The following is a 16,763-nucleotide window of genomic DNA, read 5'->3' as shown; positions in this document are numbered from 1 at the left end:
CCTAGAGGGCCCCCCAACTGCCAATTCTATATTCTGGAATTCAAGGGAGTGCTATTAAGAGTTCTGAGTTCTATTTTCTTCTGTTCTAGGTGACAGTCATGCACTCCATGCAGGCTGGCTATCTGGAGAAGGCGCAGAAGTACACAGACAAAGCTCTCATGCAGCTGGAGAAGCTCAAGAGTAAGTGGACACTGAAGAATTCATCTCATCTTATTGTCTGTTGTCTCATCATTTGTGATTGTGATTGTCCCTCAAAACACCTTGCCTGATTTTCATAGACTTCAGATCACTACCGCGATTCTGGTCTGACCAGGACTATAACGATTAGCATTTCCATACAGGAAGAACTTTGTTTCCATGGCCTGGTTAACCCGCCTCCCTCAGCTTGCTACTGGTTGAGGGATGTGCCAAAGTTTAAACCAAACATTTCTTAGCCCAATAGAACGTCTCTGCTTAAACTACGTCACTGCCTTGAACTTGCCTCTGCCCAGGGCGGTTGGAAATGCTCAGTTGATTGGTTCCAGACAAAGTGGGTGGAGTTCCCGCTGTAGCGGGATTGAGCAAGCTCCTGGCCCTACTGTGTGTAGCTGAGCCGAAGGCGGTGCGTCACCAGTAGGGCGGAGCCCTGCTTCAAAACACCTACCCGTTGCCCTGTTTAGAGTAGCGTATCATTACAATGCATTACATGTAGCAGGTTTTTTTTTTAATTGAGTGCTACTTTCAGGCATTATCAGCGCCATATAATATGTGCGTAGCAGATAGAATATCTACATACGTATGACATAACGGTGTCGTAACGCAGTCGTTCATGTGTCATAAACATTATATCGATGTCATAAACATTTGATGACTTTTGGTTATGGTAAAGACAGCCCTAACAATATCAACTTTTCAGGACTAAAAAACGTCCATGACATTGGCATGTTTATGACTCCATCATGGCCGTGTCATGACATTGTTTTGACACTGTTATCATACATATGACGCCGGCGTCCAGTAAAGTGCAACCGAATGTACAGACCAAACTAGGGTAGTGTAGATTAGATTAGAGAGGTTCTCTCGCTCTCTGTCTCTGTCTCTGTCTCTGTTGCGCTCTCGCTCTTTCTTTCTCTCTCTCTCTCTCTCTCTCTCTCTCTGTTGCTCGCTCTCTCTCTCTGTCTCTGTTGCGCTCTCGCTCTTTCTTTCTCTCTCTCTCTCTCTCTCTCTCTCTCTCTCTCTCTCTCTCTCTCTCTCTCTCTCTCTCTCTCTCTCTCTCTCTCTCTCTCTCTCTCTCTCTTTCTTTCTCTGTCTTTCTTTTTTTCTCTCTCTGTCTCTCTCTCTCTCTCTCTCTCTCTCTCTCTCTCTCGGATAACTTCAGTCAATTTCAACATGCATCTGTAATGCTCACACTGCCCTGGACTTGTCAGTACGTGAGACTTTTTCTTTTCTTCAGCCTTTTCCGAGATCCTGGTCATTGTAATGGGGGCAGCTGTTTGTTTACATTTAAAAAAACATCTTGATTTATTCCCAAAAACATCCAAAAGGTTATGCAACATCAGCAGACAACTAGCAAACAGCGATATCTTTTGGGAAAATATTTGGAGTAGGCCTATGTTAAGATTTTTTTAAAATGTAAACAAAGTCTGCCCCCATTAGAATAGCTCAGATCTCGCAAAGGGCTGAGGCGGAAAAATGCAGCATCACCGGGTGCTGACAAGTCAAGGGTAGCGTGAGCAATACAACAGCATATTGAAAATGGATGAAGTGGTCCTTTTAAAAGGGACTGATGTTTGATTTTCTCTCCCCCAGTGCTGGACTCCAGTCCCATCCTGTGGGTAGTGTAGATTAGATTAGAGGGGGGGGGTCTGTCTGTCTGTCTGTCTGTCTATCTGTCTGTCTCTCTCTCTCTCTCTCTCTCTCTCTCTCTCTCTCTCTCTCTCTCTCTCTCTCTCTCTCTCTCTCTCTCTCTCACACACAAAGGGAATTTTTTTAATAAGGTCCCACCTTTTAAAGGTTTTGATTTTTTTTAAATGAAGATCTCTTGATTTATACAGTTGTTGTAGTTTTGTAAATGTGTTGTAATGTTTTTTGTTTTTCTATCTGTATCGGCCATGATATAGCGATAGTTGCTGAAATGGCAATAAATGTAAACAATCAATCAATCAATCTCTCTCTCTCTCGCTCTCTCTCTCGCTCTCTCTCTCTCGCTCTCTAAGTGTCTAATGTGTTGCTCTCCTCTCCTCTCCTCTCCCCCAGTGCTGGACTCCAGCCCCATCCTGTCCTCCTTCCAGGTCATCCTCCTGGAGCACATCATCATGTGTCGCCTGGTGACCGGACACAAGGCCACCGCCCTCCAAGAGGTCTGTCTGGACCACACCTGTTGCATCATGCACCGTTGGCACTGTAGTGCAGAGCAGAGTGCTGTTGGGTCAAAGAGGTGCAAAATGGCATTGTCATTCAGTGTAACGGATGCCTTCTGCTGACTGTAACTGTAAAAATTATTTTTATATATTTATTGTTACAGGGAATTCATGAAAGCCTCGGCTGTTTCACTTGAAACAATTTAAAAAATCATGTTTTTTTGCCGTTGCAGTCGGAGGGAGGTGTCCGTAACACTGAATGACAAAGACATCTTTGACCCTGTTGCTACTGCAAAACGTCTCAAACAACTCTTTATATTCACATCAGGCTGCCGTCATGCTCACTGTGTGTGTGTGCGTGTGCGTGCGTTTTTGTTTTTGTTTATTTCTCAGATCTCTCAGATTTGCCAGCTGTGCCAGCAGTCCCCGCGGCTGTTCACCAACCACGCCGCCCAACTTCACACTCTACTCGTAAGTGTTTAAATTAATATAATTATGGAAATACTAGCCATGTATGAAACTACTTCATTGTATACTTCATTTTAGTTTAAAAAAAAAAAGTAAAGCCACTTATTGACAGACCTGTATCATAACCTTGGGTTCCTTGAAAGGCGCTATATAAAACCAAGATTATTTTTATTATTATTATTATTATTATTATATCAAAAACTGAACAAAAAAGATAAAGGTGAACTATGATGAAGGACTAAGTGTTTTAAATGTTGTGCCATTAAACTTCTGGGAGCATTGATCAGTGTTATTAGTCATAGTCAGTGTAGTCTAGCAGCTTTTTCAAACATGTGTTGTGGTTTCTAAACTCTGTTTAATCTGATGCCACTACAGGGTCTGTACTGCATCTCTTATTAGTCACTGTAGTAGACTTTTGAGTCGTGGTTTTTAAACACTGTAGTAGATATTTGAGTTGTGGTTTCTAATTGCTATTCAATCTGATGCCACTGCAGGGTCTCTACTGCATCTCGGTGAACTGCATGGACAACGCTGAGGCCCAGTTCACTACTGCCTTGCGGGTGAGTCGAGTTGCCCCATCTGGCACAAACCTCTGTATCTGTAATCTATCCCTCATTATATAGTCTCACTTTTTTGCGATTGACTTCAAAGTTTTAAACAAAAGCATGAACATCCCATTTCTGTCCGCCCCCCACCACCCTCCACCCCCAACTTGCCACTACATCAGTTTGGTTTATTTGATAGGGACAGATATACATCATGTAGGCTATGCAAGCCCAACAGCAGAGCATCATAGCATTTATAGCCTTGGCTAATTTCCAATGCCCGTCCCTAGAAGGGCTTTTAAAATAAAATATGAAAAACTGTTTTTATTTTAAAGAACATCCTATCCATTCATTCAAGTCATTCATTCAATCTAAAAGACAGTCAATACATACACACATATAGATAACTAACCACATATGCATGTCCAGCCACTCGTTCATTCATTTCATTCATTCATTCACTAATTATTAAAAATGTACAATCTCTTCCTACTATTCCACAAGTGAATTCCTTTAATTAGGAATGTGGACTGACCAAAGGATGTTTTACGATGGGGTATCCTGCAATTCCTTTAATTAGGAATGTGGACTGACCAAAGGATGTTTTACGATGGGGTATCCTGCAATTCCCTGCTATAGCCCCCCCTGGTGGACCCACATACATGAAGTATTCTTCATGAACCATTTGTATGCAATGTGCTTTACAAAAACAAAGAAGCAAAATGCAAAAAAAGAAAAAATCTGCGCCATGCCACATTTCTATCAGAGTTCTCACTGATTATACATGACTCATACACCTCCCATTTTTTTGTCATACATGTCCATCCTTCCCCAATTTTCTGTAAGACAATTATAGTCTCTCACTGTTCACTGAATGCTGTGTAATTCTGATATAGATTTTGTCCACCGGTTCACAGCTCACCACCCACCAGGAGCTGTGGACGTTCATCGTGACCAACTTGGCCAGCGTCTACATCCGGGAAGGCAACAGACACCAGGAGGTTAGTGAAGTGCAGTGGTTCCCAAACTTTTTTCCTTGCGCACCCCTTTGAACATTTCAATGTTGTTCGTGCACCCCCGAAGTGACTGTTTTGGTGTACGTATGGCCACTCAAGTATGGCTTCACTGTACAAATCATTGCACATTATGCAGAGTCATTTAGGGCAGTGTGTCTCAACTGGTGGGTCGCGACCCAACAGTGGGTCGCGGAGGGGTCATGGGTGGGTCGCGGAGCCGTGGTGTAAAAACTCATTGATTCGCCAAAAAAAAAAATCCATCTTTTCCTGCAACAATTTACAACTTTTATTTTGATAGGCTATTGAACTCCATGTCATCTGTCATCATAGATAGCACTAGGCTACAATCAAAGTGTTTATGGGAGAGAATACATAGCAGCGTGCAAGCAGTCATTCGAGTGTTGAGGACAGTGCGTTGAAAAGAAAGCTTGTATTGTGGGAAACCAGGGTAAACAAAGACAGTGTTGACATTTTCCCCAACGCTTGTCAAGAGATACTTCGTGTAGATAATATTGTGGACAAAAATGCTCTGAAGAGCACCATCTCTGCACATCTCAACGAAGGTGTGGTTGAGTTGACTGGTTCTCTCTCCCCATTCCTGTTCTCATGCAGCTCTACAGCCTGCTGGAGAGGATCAACCCAGACCACAACTTCCCTGTCAGGTATTGTTATTGTGGCTCATTTTTTGAATTCACGTTTTTTTAAATTCATGAACAAGTTCCCAAGATGGGAAATGGTAATTTAAACAATTTTTAGATTTTCTTTTGCCTTAAGACATGTAAAAGTTTTAATCTTTTACCTGCCATGTCTTAGGCAAAAGAAAATCTAAAGTGTTTAAGTTAAACAGTTAGACATAATGAACCTAATACAGATGGGAAATGGTAACATTTCAGAGCCGGTGACCGATACCCAGACCAATACAATGCCTCTGTCCTCAGATGAAATGCTGTATTTGGGTCAGTGGATTTTTAGTGGCTCAGGCGTCAGGTGGTACAACCACAGCTAATGCCCATAAATTAACTAGTAGTTGGTAATTAATGTACTGCAATGAATATGCTTCCAGGAGCGTATTAAGCCAATGTGGTGCCCCCGGGCACTAGGGATGTAAATCACATCCTCCATGACGATACCATTCAATACCGATATCTTATTATTTGATGCGATACGATTCAATTATTTTCGATATTTAAGAATGCGCCACGAAACGATATGATACGAATTCGATTTGATTTTTTTTCCCAATTACTTTTCCACTTCTATTAAGTTATTGGGAAGGGGCCAGCGATTCGATTATTTCCGATACTTAAGAAGGCCCCACGATGCGATGCGATTCGATTCAATCATCAGAATATATCGCGATATATCGATACATTTCGATATTATTTACACCCCTACCGGGCACTATACCTCACTGATGCCCCTTTTATAAGCATTATTTTCTCAAGTTTGTGTCTTGTGGTGCCCCCTCACTGGTCAAACATGGTTGGTGCCCCTGGGTACTGTGCTGCTGTCCCATATGGATAATCTGGCCCTGTGTGCATCTTGGATAATCCACTAAAACCTAAAAAAGATTAAATGCGGTATTTGCTCAAGGTGATAAGATGTCTGTCTTCTCTCTACAGCTCTCACTGTCTCCGAGCTGCTGCCTTCTACATTCGCGGCCTTCTGTCCTTCTTCCAGGGGCGATACAATGAAGCCAAGTAAGTGTTGCGTCTCTAGCCTGCTGTAAGGAATTAAAGCATGGTGGAGAACCTATGGCCCAGGGGACGCTTGCGGTCCGGGGGACGCTTGCTGCCTGTCAGGCCGTCTGGAACATTGTCAATCGCTTAGCTCTGGAAAGGCGTGGGTGTGTTCAAAACAGCTCGAACCTGATTGGAGAATTCACGTGGCTTTTAAAAAATATATTTTTTCTGATTCCCTTCGGGCTCATCTAAGTTTTCCAGATCCTCATGCAAGCTCACGAAGTTGAGCGGAAAGGCATGATGGCGTGAGAGCCAGGCTAGTGGTATCTGGCCAACAATGTAATTTAAATTCTATGCAGTTTCAAATGAAATATGACATGTTTTGTAATGCAATCTTAGAAAGGACATTTGCAATACTATTTAACTATATAAGTTATATTTCAGGGGACCTAGTGACGGTGGGTTCTGTTGTAAAGTTGGCCGCCTTCAATATAGGCCTAAAGTGCCGGGGAGAAATCCTGGTTCATGTTTATAGTGCAACCGTTGGAGGACTTTGTAAAATACCCTAGTCCATAGCCTTGGTAGTGGAAGGACAACTACCGGTAATATAAATGAACTTTGCAGATATGCAGTAAGCCAGAGAGAATATGAGAAGAATATTCCCATCTCTGCATAAGCCCTGTCAGCTAACACAGCTACAGGGGCAGCTCCCCCACTTCCACTTCCCAATATCTGGCTTGTTGTGCACACACACAGTATTGTGCATAGTCATATTCACGCCTTTGGAGGTGAAAGGAGCAAACTGCCAGTAGAAATTCAAAAGAATGCTAATATTGAATCCTTTGGAATACCATAATGATCTTAAAAAGGGCTTTGCCATAAAAGGGTTTTTATCACTACCAGCAAATATATGCATTTAGCAACCAAACCATAGGGATTGATTGTGTGTGAATATGCAAAGTAGGTTTGAAGTTCAGTGTTTCTGCGATGAAAAGGGTGTTTATTGGTGTCATGTGATTATCCTGATATTTACTGTACTGATTGCATGATTGCTGATTGCATGATTGCAAGAGAATCTTAAAATGGTGAACTACATCACAACATAACAACATTGCTATGACATTACAGAGAATCATAAATTGGTCAACTACATCATAAGAACATTGCTATGACATTACAGAGAATCTTAAATTGATCAACTACATCATAAGAACATTGCTATGACATTACAGAGAATCTTAAATTGATCAACTACATCATAACGACATTGCTAGTATGACATTACAGAGAACCTTAAATGATCACACTAGGATGGCCATTGTCATTTAGGTAACAACAAGCTTATAGCACTGTCAAAGACCTAACCTGGCTTCCTTTTGTGGTTTTGAAGGCGTTTCTTGAGAGAGACCTTGAAGATGTCTAATGCAGAGGACCTGAACAGATTGACTGCCTGCTCCCTGGTGCTACTGGGACACATTTTCTATGTGCTTGGGAACCACCGGGTAAGGATGTTTGAAAAGACACGCATGCATAGAAATAACAAAACAAACAAAAAAAGATTGTGCTTAAAGATGCACTGTGCCAGAATTCATGCTACCCATTCACTAATGTTAACATTTTCATGAGTACTTACCACCACCATCAAATTCTAAGTATTCATTATGACTGAAAAAAATACACTTCATTAAGGCTGTAACGATATTGCATCGAACCGAGGGATCGCGGTACGCAGACCCACGAACCCCTATCGCGAACCTTCCTCGCAGAATCGCGATGCGCCCTTTAAAAGCTGTTACCAGAGTTCTTCCCTAACAAAATCTCTGTTGTTACCCCTCAGTCTAGAAAACAGCAGGATACAGGCAAATGTTTGCATATGCGCAAGTAGAAAAGGGGCGCACATGTGCGAGTAACACTTCCATTCACCCCTCTCTTATAAAATGTTCCGTCCAACCAGCACGTGCGCACTTGTTGTCAATTGCCTGAGCAACCTCCGCAAGACGAAAACTTGGAAACCTCGGAAGGTAAAGCACAGAAATGAACAACAGACCAAGAAGGCTTTATCAAACGTGTGAAGGTGTTTAGATTCATGCATGCGCCGATGCTGTTGAGTGGAGATAGACGTTGAGCGGAGAGAGAGAAAGAGAGCGAGAGAGCGAGATGCTCCGCCTGCCCAAATTCATAAACCACGCTGCGCTCTATAAGGGAAGTGTCTGAAGTCGGGCGAACGTTGAGGTCAATGTGGATATTAATAGGCAGCGTTATTTCTTCCCAGCATTGACCGCCTGCCTACCGAAAACATGCTCCATTTCAGCCTGTATCCATTCCCGCTCTTGACAAAATGTCAAATCACAAAACCAAACAAAGGACAACGTGCGTGTTGCATCGTGAGAACATAGGCTAACTGAGGTTCATTTCGAGATTTGTTTGTATTAAGCGTGCGCGCGCTGCTGCACGATCAAAACAGTTACAAAAATATTAAACATCAAAATTAAGTGTTGCATTTTTGTAAGTAACTTTATAGCCTACAACATGTTTCCTAACGAAATATGACCAGTGTTGTTTTCAGTTAATGTTTGGATATTAATTGGATAATGTTTGATAATGTGAGACAGTTGTTATAGGCTACCTACTGGAACCCTGACCCTTCTCTGTCTCTCTCACACATGGTCAGCATCTCAGCATGATATGATCTAAGGCTATTAATAAGAAGTCTACTTTTCCTTGGTGAACTAATATCCCTTATTTCTCTGTGTTGTGCTTTGATGTCAACACCTGGGGAACAGGTTGGTAGCCTATATCTGCAACATCATTTAGTACACCTACAAAATTAATGTAGGCAGGTAGGCCTAAATGCAAAAAGAAAGCATATATATATATATATATAGCCTATATAGGCCTAATTTATTTTCTTCTTTTTTTTTCCTTTAAAAAAAATAATAAAATCGTGGGGCGTATCGAACCGTGGGTCATATATCGTGATACATATATCGTTTTCTACTGACAGGATGTTCTATAGCACTTGGCCTGGTGTTGCTAACACTTGCTTGTTCCTAGTATTTTTTTCTTCAGTGAAGAGACAAGTTACACTCTCGACTACAATACCTTTAAGATGGCTTAGGCGGAAACGTTGATGCTATTCTAGTAAATAAATAAATACAAATATTGTAGTCAAGAATGCGACTTCAGTTAACAAATGATAGCCACAGTTGCATATTTGGCCATAAATGTAAACGAACAAACAATCAGTTAACAAATGTACTGATTCAGTTGCTGGTAGCCGAAAGTCTTTATATATACAGTCCCAGGAAAAAGTTTGTACACCCTTTGAAATGTCTTACCTTTCTGTCAAAATTGGTCATAAAACATGGTCTGATCTTCCTGGAAATCACATGAAGGAACAACCAGAGTCTGCTTTAACTAATTCAACCCAAACATTTACAAGTTTTCATATTTTCATTGGCCATAAGATGTAAACATTCACAGGACAGCAAGGCATAAGTAAGTACACCCTTGCATTCAATAGGTTTTAACCACAAGTTAGTCGCAATAACCTCAACCAGATGTTTCCTGTAGTTGCAGATCAGATTAACAAAACAATCTGGATGTATCTGCTCTCCTTTTTCTTTAGAAAAATGCCTCTCGTCAGCAAGGTTTGTGGGATGTCTGGAGTGTATAGCTTTGTTGACTTCATGCCATATAATCTCAATTGTTTATGGTCAGGGCTTTGACTGGGCTATTCCAGAATGTGTATTTCATTATTATGAAGCCATTCTAAAGTCGATTTGCTTCTAAAGTATGGGTTGTTGTCACATTTCAGCACCCATCCTCTTGTGTGCTTCAACTGTGTGACAGACTACCTCACTTTTTTCTGTTCATTGTTCATAGTTCATTGTTCCACTGATAATAGCAAACTGAAAAGGGCTTGAGGCAGCAAGGTAGCCGCATATAATGATGCTCCCGCCACCATACTCAAAGGTGGAGATGATGTTTTGGTGAAGGTGTGGTTCTCCTGTTCTCCTCCAAACATGACATTGTGTGTTCCCCTGAAGAATTCAACTTTGGTTTCAACGTTGGTCTACAGAATATTTTGCAGTAATTCTATGAAGCATATAAATGCTTTTTCGCAAACCTCAAAGGTCCAGCAATATTTTTTTTGGACAGAAACCCCATTAGTTTTAGATTGGCAGAATGAATCCCATTTTTAGCTATTCTTGGTTACATCTCCTCTTCTGAGTATGGTTGCAGGAGCATCATTATATGCGGCTACCTTGCTGCATTAGGCCCTTGACAGTTTGCTATTATCAGTGGAAAAATGAACTCAAGTTTATTGTGATATTTTACAGAAAAAACGGGAGGAAGTCTGTCACACAGTTGAAGCACACAAGAGTATGGGTCCTGAAATGTGACAACAGCCCATACTTTAGAAGCAAATCGACTTAAGAATGGCTTCATAATAATGAAATACACATTCTGGAATAGTCCAGTCAAAGCCCTGACAAAAAACAATTGAGATTATATGGCCTGAAGTCAAGAAAGCTATGCACTCCAGACATCCCACAAACCTTGCTGACGAGAGGCATTTTTCTAAAGAAGAGGGAGACAAGATACAAACAGATTGTTTTGTTAATCTGATCTGCAACTACAGGACAAGTCTGGTTGATGATATTGCAACTATCTGAGGGTCAAAACCTACTTAATGCAAGGGTGTACTTACTTATGCCCTGCTCTCCTGTGGATGTTGTGGCCTTATGACCAATAAAAATATGATAACATGTAAATGTTTGGGTGGAATTAATTAAAGCAGACTCTGACTGTTCCTTCTTGAGATTTCCGGGATGATCAGACCATGTTTTATGATCAATTTTGACAGAAATGTAAGAAATTTCAAAGGGTGTACAAACTTTTTCCTGGGACTGTATGTATATATATATATATATATATATATATATATATATATATATATATATATATATATATATATATATATATAAACAATCTTGTGGAAAGCACATTTCCTAATAAAATGCTATTTCTCTTCCTGCAGGAAAGTAACAACATGGTGGTGCCAGCCATGCAGCTGGCCAGCAAGATTCCTGACATGTCTGTTCAGCTGTGGTCCTCTGCGCTTCTCAAAGGTTTATTGAGCTTATTTTATTTGGAGTTTATTTAGCAGGGACAATGCCGTGCACATTATTACAATCATGACAAGGCACGGCCATGACACAACTTGCAGATGTGAATACGTAAAAAGGTTTATAGCTAGATAGCTAATTTGCAACCTCAGTCCCTGGTCAGGCTAGCTATTCTAATAAGATACACGAATCACCTAGAATATAGGCTACCGAAATACACCCAAGTTATACAAAATATACAGTATACAAATATACTATTACAATTATATGCCATTGTAAAACAGAATTCCTATATGACCTGTTATCATCAAAACATTATTACACTACTACACTACAGTACATTGCACTCATCTGACACTTTTATCCAAAGCACCTTAGTGTTTTTAAAGTACAGGGTATTGGTTACAGTCCCTGGAGCAGTATGGGGTTTGATGCCTTGCTCAAGGGCACTTCAGCCGTGGAGTGAGATAGGGAGTGAAAAGGTGGGATTTGAACCTGCAACCCTCTGATCTAAAGCCCATCTTCTTAACCACTAGGCCACAGCTGCCCCAAAAGCTGCATGAACCCCAAAAAAGCATCTCTGGGATTTTTTTTGTCACTGCTGGTTTGCAATAGTCCAAAGTAGTGCAGATGGGTCAGTGACGTTATTTTTTTAGTAGCAAACGTCAGGTGGTACAACCACAGTCAAAGGCCATTCATTAATTTGTAATTAATGTACACACAATGAATATGCTTCTTAAATAATCCAGTAAACATAAAAAGAATAATTTCATTCATGCAATAGTGGAATTATCTTTGATTGCACCACCCTGACGTCTACTACTATAAAAACGTCATTGATTCAGATACAAGTTTTCCAACATTTCAGTTGGCTGCACTGGCTGTAGCTGAACCATTTCATAGCTCGTTACAATAACATTTGCTGAAGTTCACCTTCAAACAGTCAATCTTGTCGCCCAAAAGACATTTTGTTGTCTGGTCTTCCATAAACAATAATTTGCGGTCCTTTGGTAGCTTTTGGTGTGTTTGTTTGAAGATTTCTGAGTAGGTCTTACAACACATTCAATCAAATTAAATTTGTTTGTTTTTTTTAACCGTTGACTTTGCAGATTTGAACAAGGCATGTGGGAACACGATAGACGCCCACGAGGCCGCCCAGATGCACCAGAACTTCTCCCAGCAGCTGCTGCAGGACCACATCGCCGCCTGCAGCCTGCCAGAGCACAACCTCATCAGCGTAAGTAGCAATAATAATACTAATACTAATAATAATAATTAGGGATGCACGATGTATCCGCCAGATGTATCGGTATCGGCCGATATTTGACATTTCTCAACACATCGGACATCGGTCCGATGGGTAAAACTGGGCTGATGTTAACGCCTATGTTTTTTTTTAATATGTTACGGTTCTAATAGATTGGACTTGACGGTGACTTTCATTGTTTGTCTTCTAGTTTTTATCACAGGGAGTTTAAAAATGTTTTTGGAAATAAGAGGACATTCAAAAATTCTGTTTGTTTGCATTAATGTCATCTTTGTAAAAAAAAAATAAAAGAAAAACATCGGTATCGGTTAATATCGGTTATCGGCCAAAACCGCAATATCAATATTGGATATCGGTATCGGCCGAAATTTTTGACATCGTGCATCCCTAATAACAGGGTTCGTACGGTCATGAAAAACCTGGAAAAGTTATGGAATTTGAAAATTCAAATTTCCAGGCCTGGAAAAGTTATGGAAAACGTATTTTTGGTCAAAAGTTTTGGAAAAGTCATGGAAATCCATCCAGTGTTTCATCAATTATCTTTATGAAGTTGATGCCACGGCGTAATAAAATCTAAATGTCCGAGTTCTCGTGGAAATGTTGTCTAGTGCAGGCTGCGTCTGCCTAACCATGTGTTGCCAAATTGAGTGGGTTTCAAATAACGCATGTTGTAATGGCTCCAGGCGGGTTTCAAGCGTTTTTGGCGCTAGAAATCAGTCACACCTGGCAACCCGCCTCGTAACGCGCGAGCTAGATGTAGTGTGTGCGTGTGGTGGTGAGAGGTGATCATAGCTCTAATCCTAGAAAAGAAATGTGGTTCTGTACGATATTACAGCATGTCGCGAAGTGTTACTTCAACAATGCGCGGCTTAACTGTCTGAAAAGATTATCAACAATGGCTGGAGAGGACGAAAGTTGTGATGTGTCCGTCCGATATGGGCGAAGCAGCCGCACTTGTTAGCCACCTGAAGTGCCAGATACCTCCTCAGCTACTAACAGGTTAGCATTTGCCAAAAGGAAACAATCCTAAGACCTGTTTGGTCTTGGTTTAATTTGCCAGATAGGGCACCAAGCGAACCTTTATGCTTTCGGTAAGCCCCGAGATTTTGATATTGATAAGCAATGCACCTGCTGCCTGCGAGTGAACTTGTCCAGTGTGCTGAAAGATTACATGAAATCCGTACAGTAGTCTATGTGCAGCTGACCGCGAGCCAAACGATTAGGCTACCAATGTCTGCATGACGCGCCTGTTTTGAAATACGGTATAAACGGCAGCGTGACTAGAGTTTGAAAAAGTCATCTGTGGCTTAGTTTTCAAATCGGTCAGATCGTTGTAACACAAAATGAAACTCACCCAAGCATCTCCTTGAGTGGGCGTCAGACTAGAACTATGCCACGAACAGTGCAGTCTCTCTTTTTTTTTGCTCCAGCAACGACCACAACAAATTACAACATTATCATTCTTACAGGAGCTTTGGACTGTTGTGCTTAGGCAGGTGTAGTAGGCAGGCCTATGATTTCTTACTTGGGCAGGATGAGCATTTATCCATCTCCATAGAGAGCATGTTGATACAAATGTGTCTTCATGATGATTTCACGACCTAATTTGCTATAGGCTGGCCTAGTCCTATTCATTTTCATTTCTGACTGTACATTAGACAAGCAAATTATATAACAATGATGAATAATAGCAGAATTAATGTAATACAACATGAAGTATAATGGTTGCTTATAGCTTGTAGTAAAAGATAACCTATAGTATGAATATGTTTATTTTTTACATATTTGTAATATAGGCTATGTAATATATATAATATAATATGCCATAGTCTATAGTATAAATATATACAGTAATTACATATTTATAATATAGGCTACGTAATATAGCCTGTAATATAGGCTACGTAATATAGCCTGTAATATAGCCTAATACGCCCCCACCCCCCGCGCGATTGGTCATTGGTTTTTCGGTCCTGGAAATTCAGAAAAAGGTTTTGGAAAAGTCATGGAAAAGTCATGGGAAAAAATTGGTGAAAAAGTGTATGAACCCTGTAATAATAATAATAAAAAATAGCCTGTCTGAGCACAACCTCATCAGCGTAAGTTGTCATGACCATAATAATAATAATAATAATAATAATAATAATAATAATAATAATAATAATGGTAATGGTAAGAAATAACAATAATAATAATTAATTAGCTTGCCAGAGCACAACCTCATCAGCGTAAGTAGTCATTAGAATGGCAATACTTTCTTTTCATATAACACCTTTCAGAACACCCAAGGTCGCTTAGCATGATATCAGTGGTAGGTGTGTGGCTGAGCACAATCTCATCAGCGTAAATAATAATAATTTTAATAATAGTAGTAATAGCAGAGGGTTTTTTTTAGGAAGGGGAGGTATGTCACAATCGTAAATGTCCCGCCTTTCTGACAACAAGAGCCAACTGCCTGCTGAGCTGCTTTGCCATTGATCCAATCATCTAGTTGCATCGGGGCACCCAAATTGTTGCGCATGCTCAGTTGTGAAAAGCTGTCACTCTCGTGCCGATATGGAACTATTGCACCTGCACAGTGTAAAAAAAAACGTGAGAAAAGTGCCTTAAAAAGCTTTATTTTGACTCGCATGACACAACCAAGCAGTCTAGATTGCTCAACTTTTCACGGCGGTTTCAACCATATGGTTTTCACAACCGCTGGGTTCCCTCCCGTCCTGTACTCCGTTTCTCCCATTCATTTTTCCCATTTACTCTCAGATCTGGTCTCGCTAATCGCGAAATAGCACCCCGAAGGCGTCAACAAGATGGCGGCTGAGTGACGTAACTTATACAGGAAGAACTTGGGTAATAGTAATGCTGTACTGTCGGTTCATGTAATGCCTTTTCAAAACACCCAAAGTCTCTTAACATGATAACAGTTTAGGTGTGTGTGGGTGAGTATGTACGTAGGAGTGTGCTTGTGGACACTAGAAGCCAAAGGCTGGCAGTAACCAGCAGGTCATGGGATTCCTGGAAGTTCAAATCATTGAAATTCAATTCCATAGAGGGTGTTCCAGCCATGGAATTTGACCAATTTGCATTTACAGTCAAGGAATGTCATGTAAGTTTGTTAACAGTAGTAATGGCAGTGTTTCCTTGAATTCCCTAAAATGCACAATTTAATGGAATGTTGTGCAAAATCAGCTTGTTAAATGCGATCTAAAAACGCAGATTATAAGAGGATTGGCTAACAATGGTGATTTAGAATGTATTTATTTTTTTCTTCAAAGGGGCTCTAAGTAGGATTTAAAAGTTTTATTAATCACTATCCCGAGTCAGCCGATGCTTATTTGAGTCATTAGTAAGTGAACGATAACACTCGCGACCACTTCCATGGTCCGCTGTCAGAAAACCCCAAATGCAACTTTTGACAGAGTGGTCAGAACGAGTGTCCTGGGAAACCCTTCTCATACGAAAAATCGCTTTACATAGTACCTAATTCAGATTTGTATCAACTGCTAGCATTCCGTAATGAAATACGTTCTCACAGCGAGTTTTATTTAAACAGCATTTTTTCATGACTGTGTAGATTTTGAGACATGGCATGAGGCATGCCACAGGCTCCATGCAAATGCCGTCATCTTTCATTGTAACTCTTTAAGATGACTTTGTCCCGGGCCTAACCAAAACTGTCAGTGGCCCTGTAAGTGACTATCCACAGCCTCTTGGAAGCTAGCTCAGTATTGATGACATGCCCAGTTGCTTAGGAATTTAGTGGTTGCAGTAAGGGGGCTTACATGACTGTCGCTTCCTCCTGTATACACAACCACGAGGCTAATCATCTCTACCCTCCGTCCTCCATTATACATCGATGCACCCCCCTGAATATTGTCATTGCGGCAGAAACTTGAGTTACACATGAACGTGTGTTAACATGTTGGCTTCTACTGTGTCAGCCCCTAAATGCGTGCCCTCTTCTTAAGATTTCAAATGTGTGAAACAGTTGGCCCACATACACCATTAATGTAATGTATAGCGTAACAAGACTTGAACATGGAATGTGGTGTGTCACAGGAATGAGTGTGCCCAGGCCAATGAAATGGCTCACACTACACTACACAATATGTGCATCCCATATACAAACCCCAACTCCGGTGAAGTTGGGACGTTTGGTAAACGGTGAATAAAATCAAAATGCTATCATTTTCAAAACATTCAATCCATTCATTAGATGGAGAATAGTGAAAAGACAACATATTAAATGTTAAAACCGAGAACAAATGTTGTTTTGAGGGACATTTGTACTCATTTCTAATTTGATAACTGCAACAT

At 40.7% G+C, this 16,763-nt stretch overlaps 1 protein-coding gene across 2 annotated transcripts in view; it reads left to right on the top strand.

Moving 5' to 3' along the window:
- Positions 1–16,763, top strand: part of mau2 (MAU2 sister chromatid cohesion factor) — a 29,230-nt gene that overhangs the window by 10,585 nt on the left and 1,882 nt on the right. Inside the window, exons 9-18 of one of the 2 annotated variants that reach the window (XM_063200476.1) lie at positions 90–180; positions 2,236–2,339; positions 2,733–2,810; positions 3,302–3,367; positions 4,270–4,353; positions 4,981–5,030; positions 5,991–6,068; positions 7,441–7,552; positions 11,095–11,185; positions 12,292–12,419. In XM_063200476.1, the coding sequence (XP_063056546.1) occupies positions 90–180; positions 2,236–2,339; positions 2,733–2,810; positions 3,302–3,367; positions 4,270–4,353; positions 4,981–5,030; positions 5,991–6,068; positions 7,441–7,552; positions 11,095–11,185; positions 12,292–12,419 (882 nt within the window). Of the gene's footprint in view, positions 1–89; positions 181–2,235; positions 2,340–2,732; positions 2,811–3,301; positions 3,368–4,248; positions 4,354–4,980; positions 5,031–5,990; positions 6,069–7,440; positions 7,553–11,094; positions 11,186–12,291; positions 12,420–16,763 lie in introns of both variants that reach the window. The other variant, XM_063200474.1, reaches the window with a different exon arrangement.

Source organism: Engraulis encrasicolus, chromosome 6 (assembly GCF_034702125.1).
Source record: "Engraulis encrasicolus isolate BLACKSEA-1 chromosome 6, IST_EnEncr_1.0, whole genome shotgun sequence".
Lineage (NCBI taxonomy): Eukaryota > Metazoa > Chordata > Actinopteri > Clupeiformes > Engraulidae > Engraulis > Engraulis encrasicolus.
Note: the sequence above shows the minus strand (reverse complement) of the source record. Positions and strands in the feature narration are given on the sequence as shown.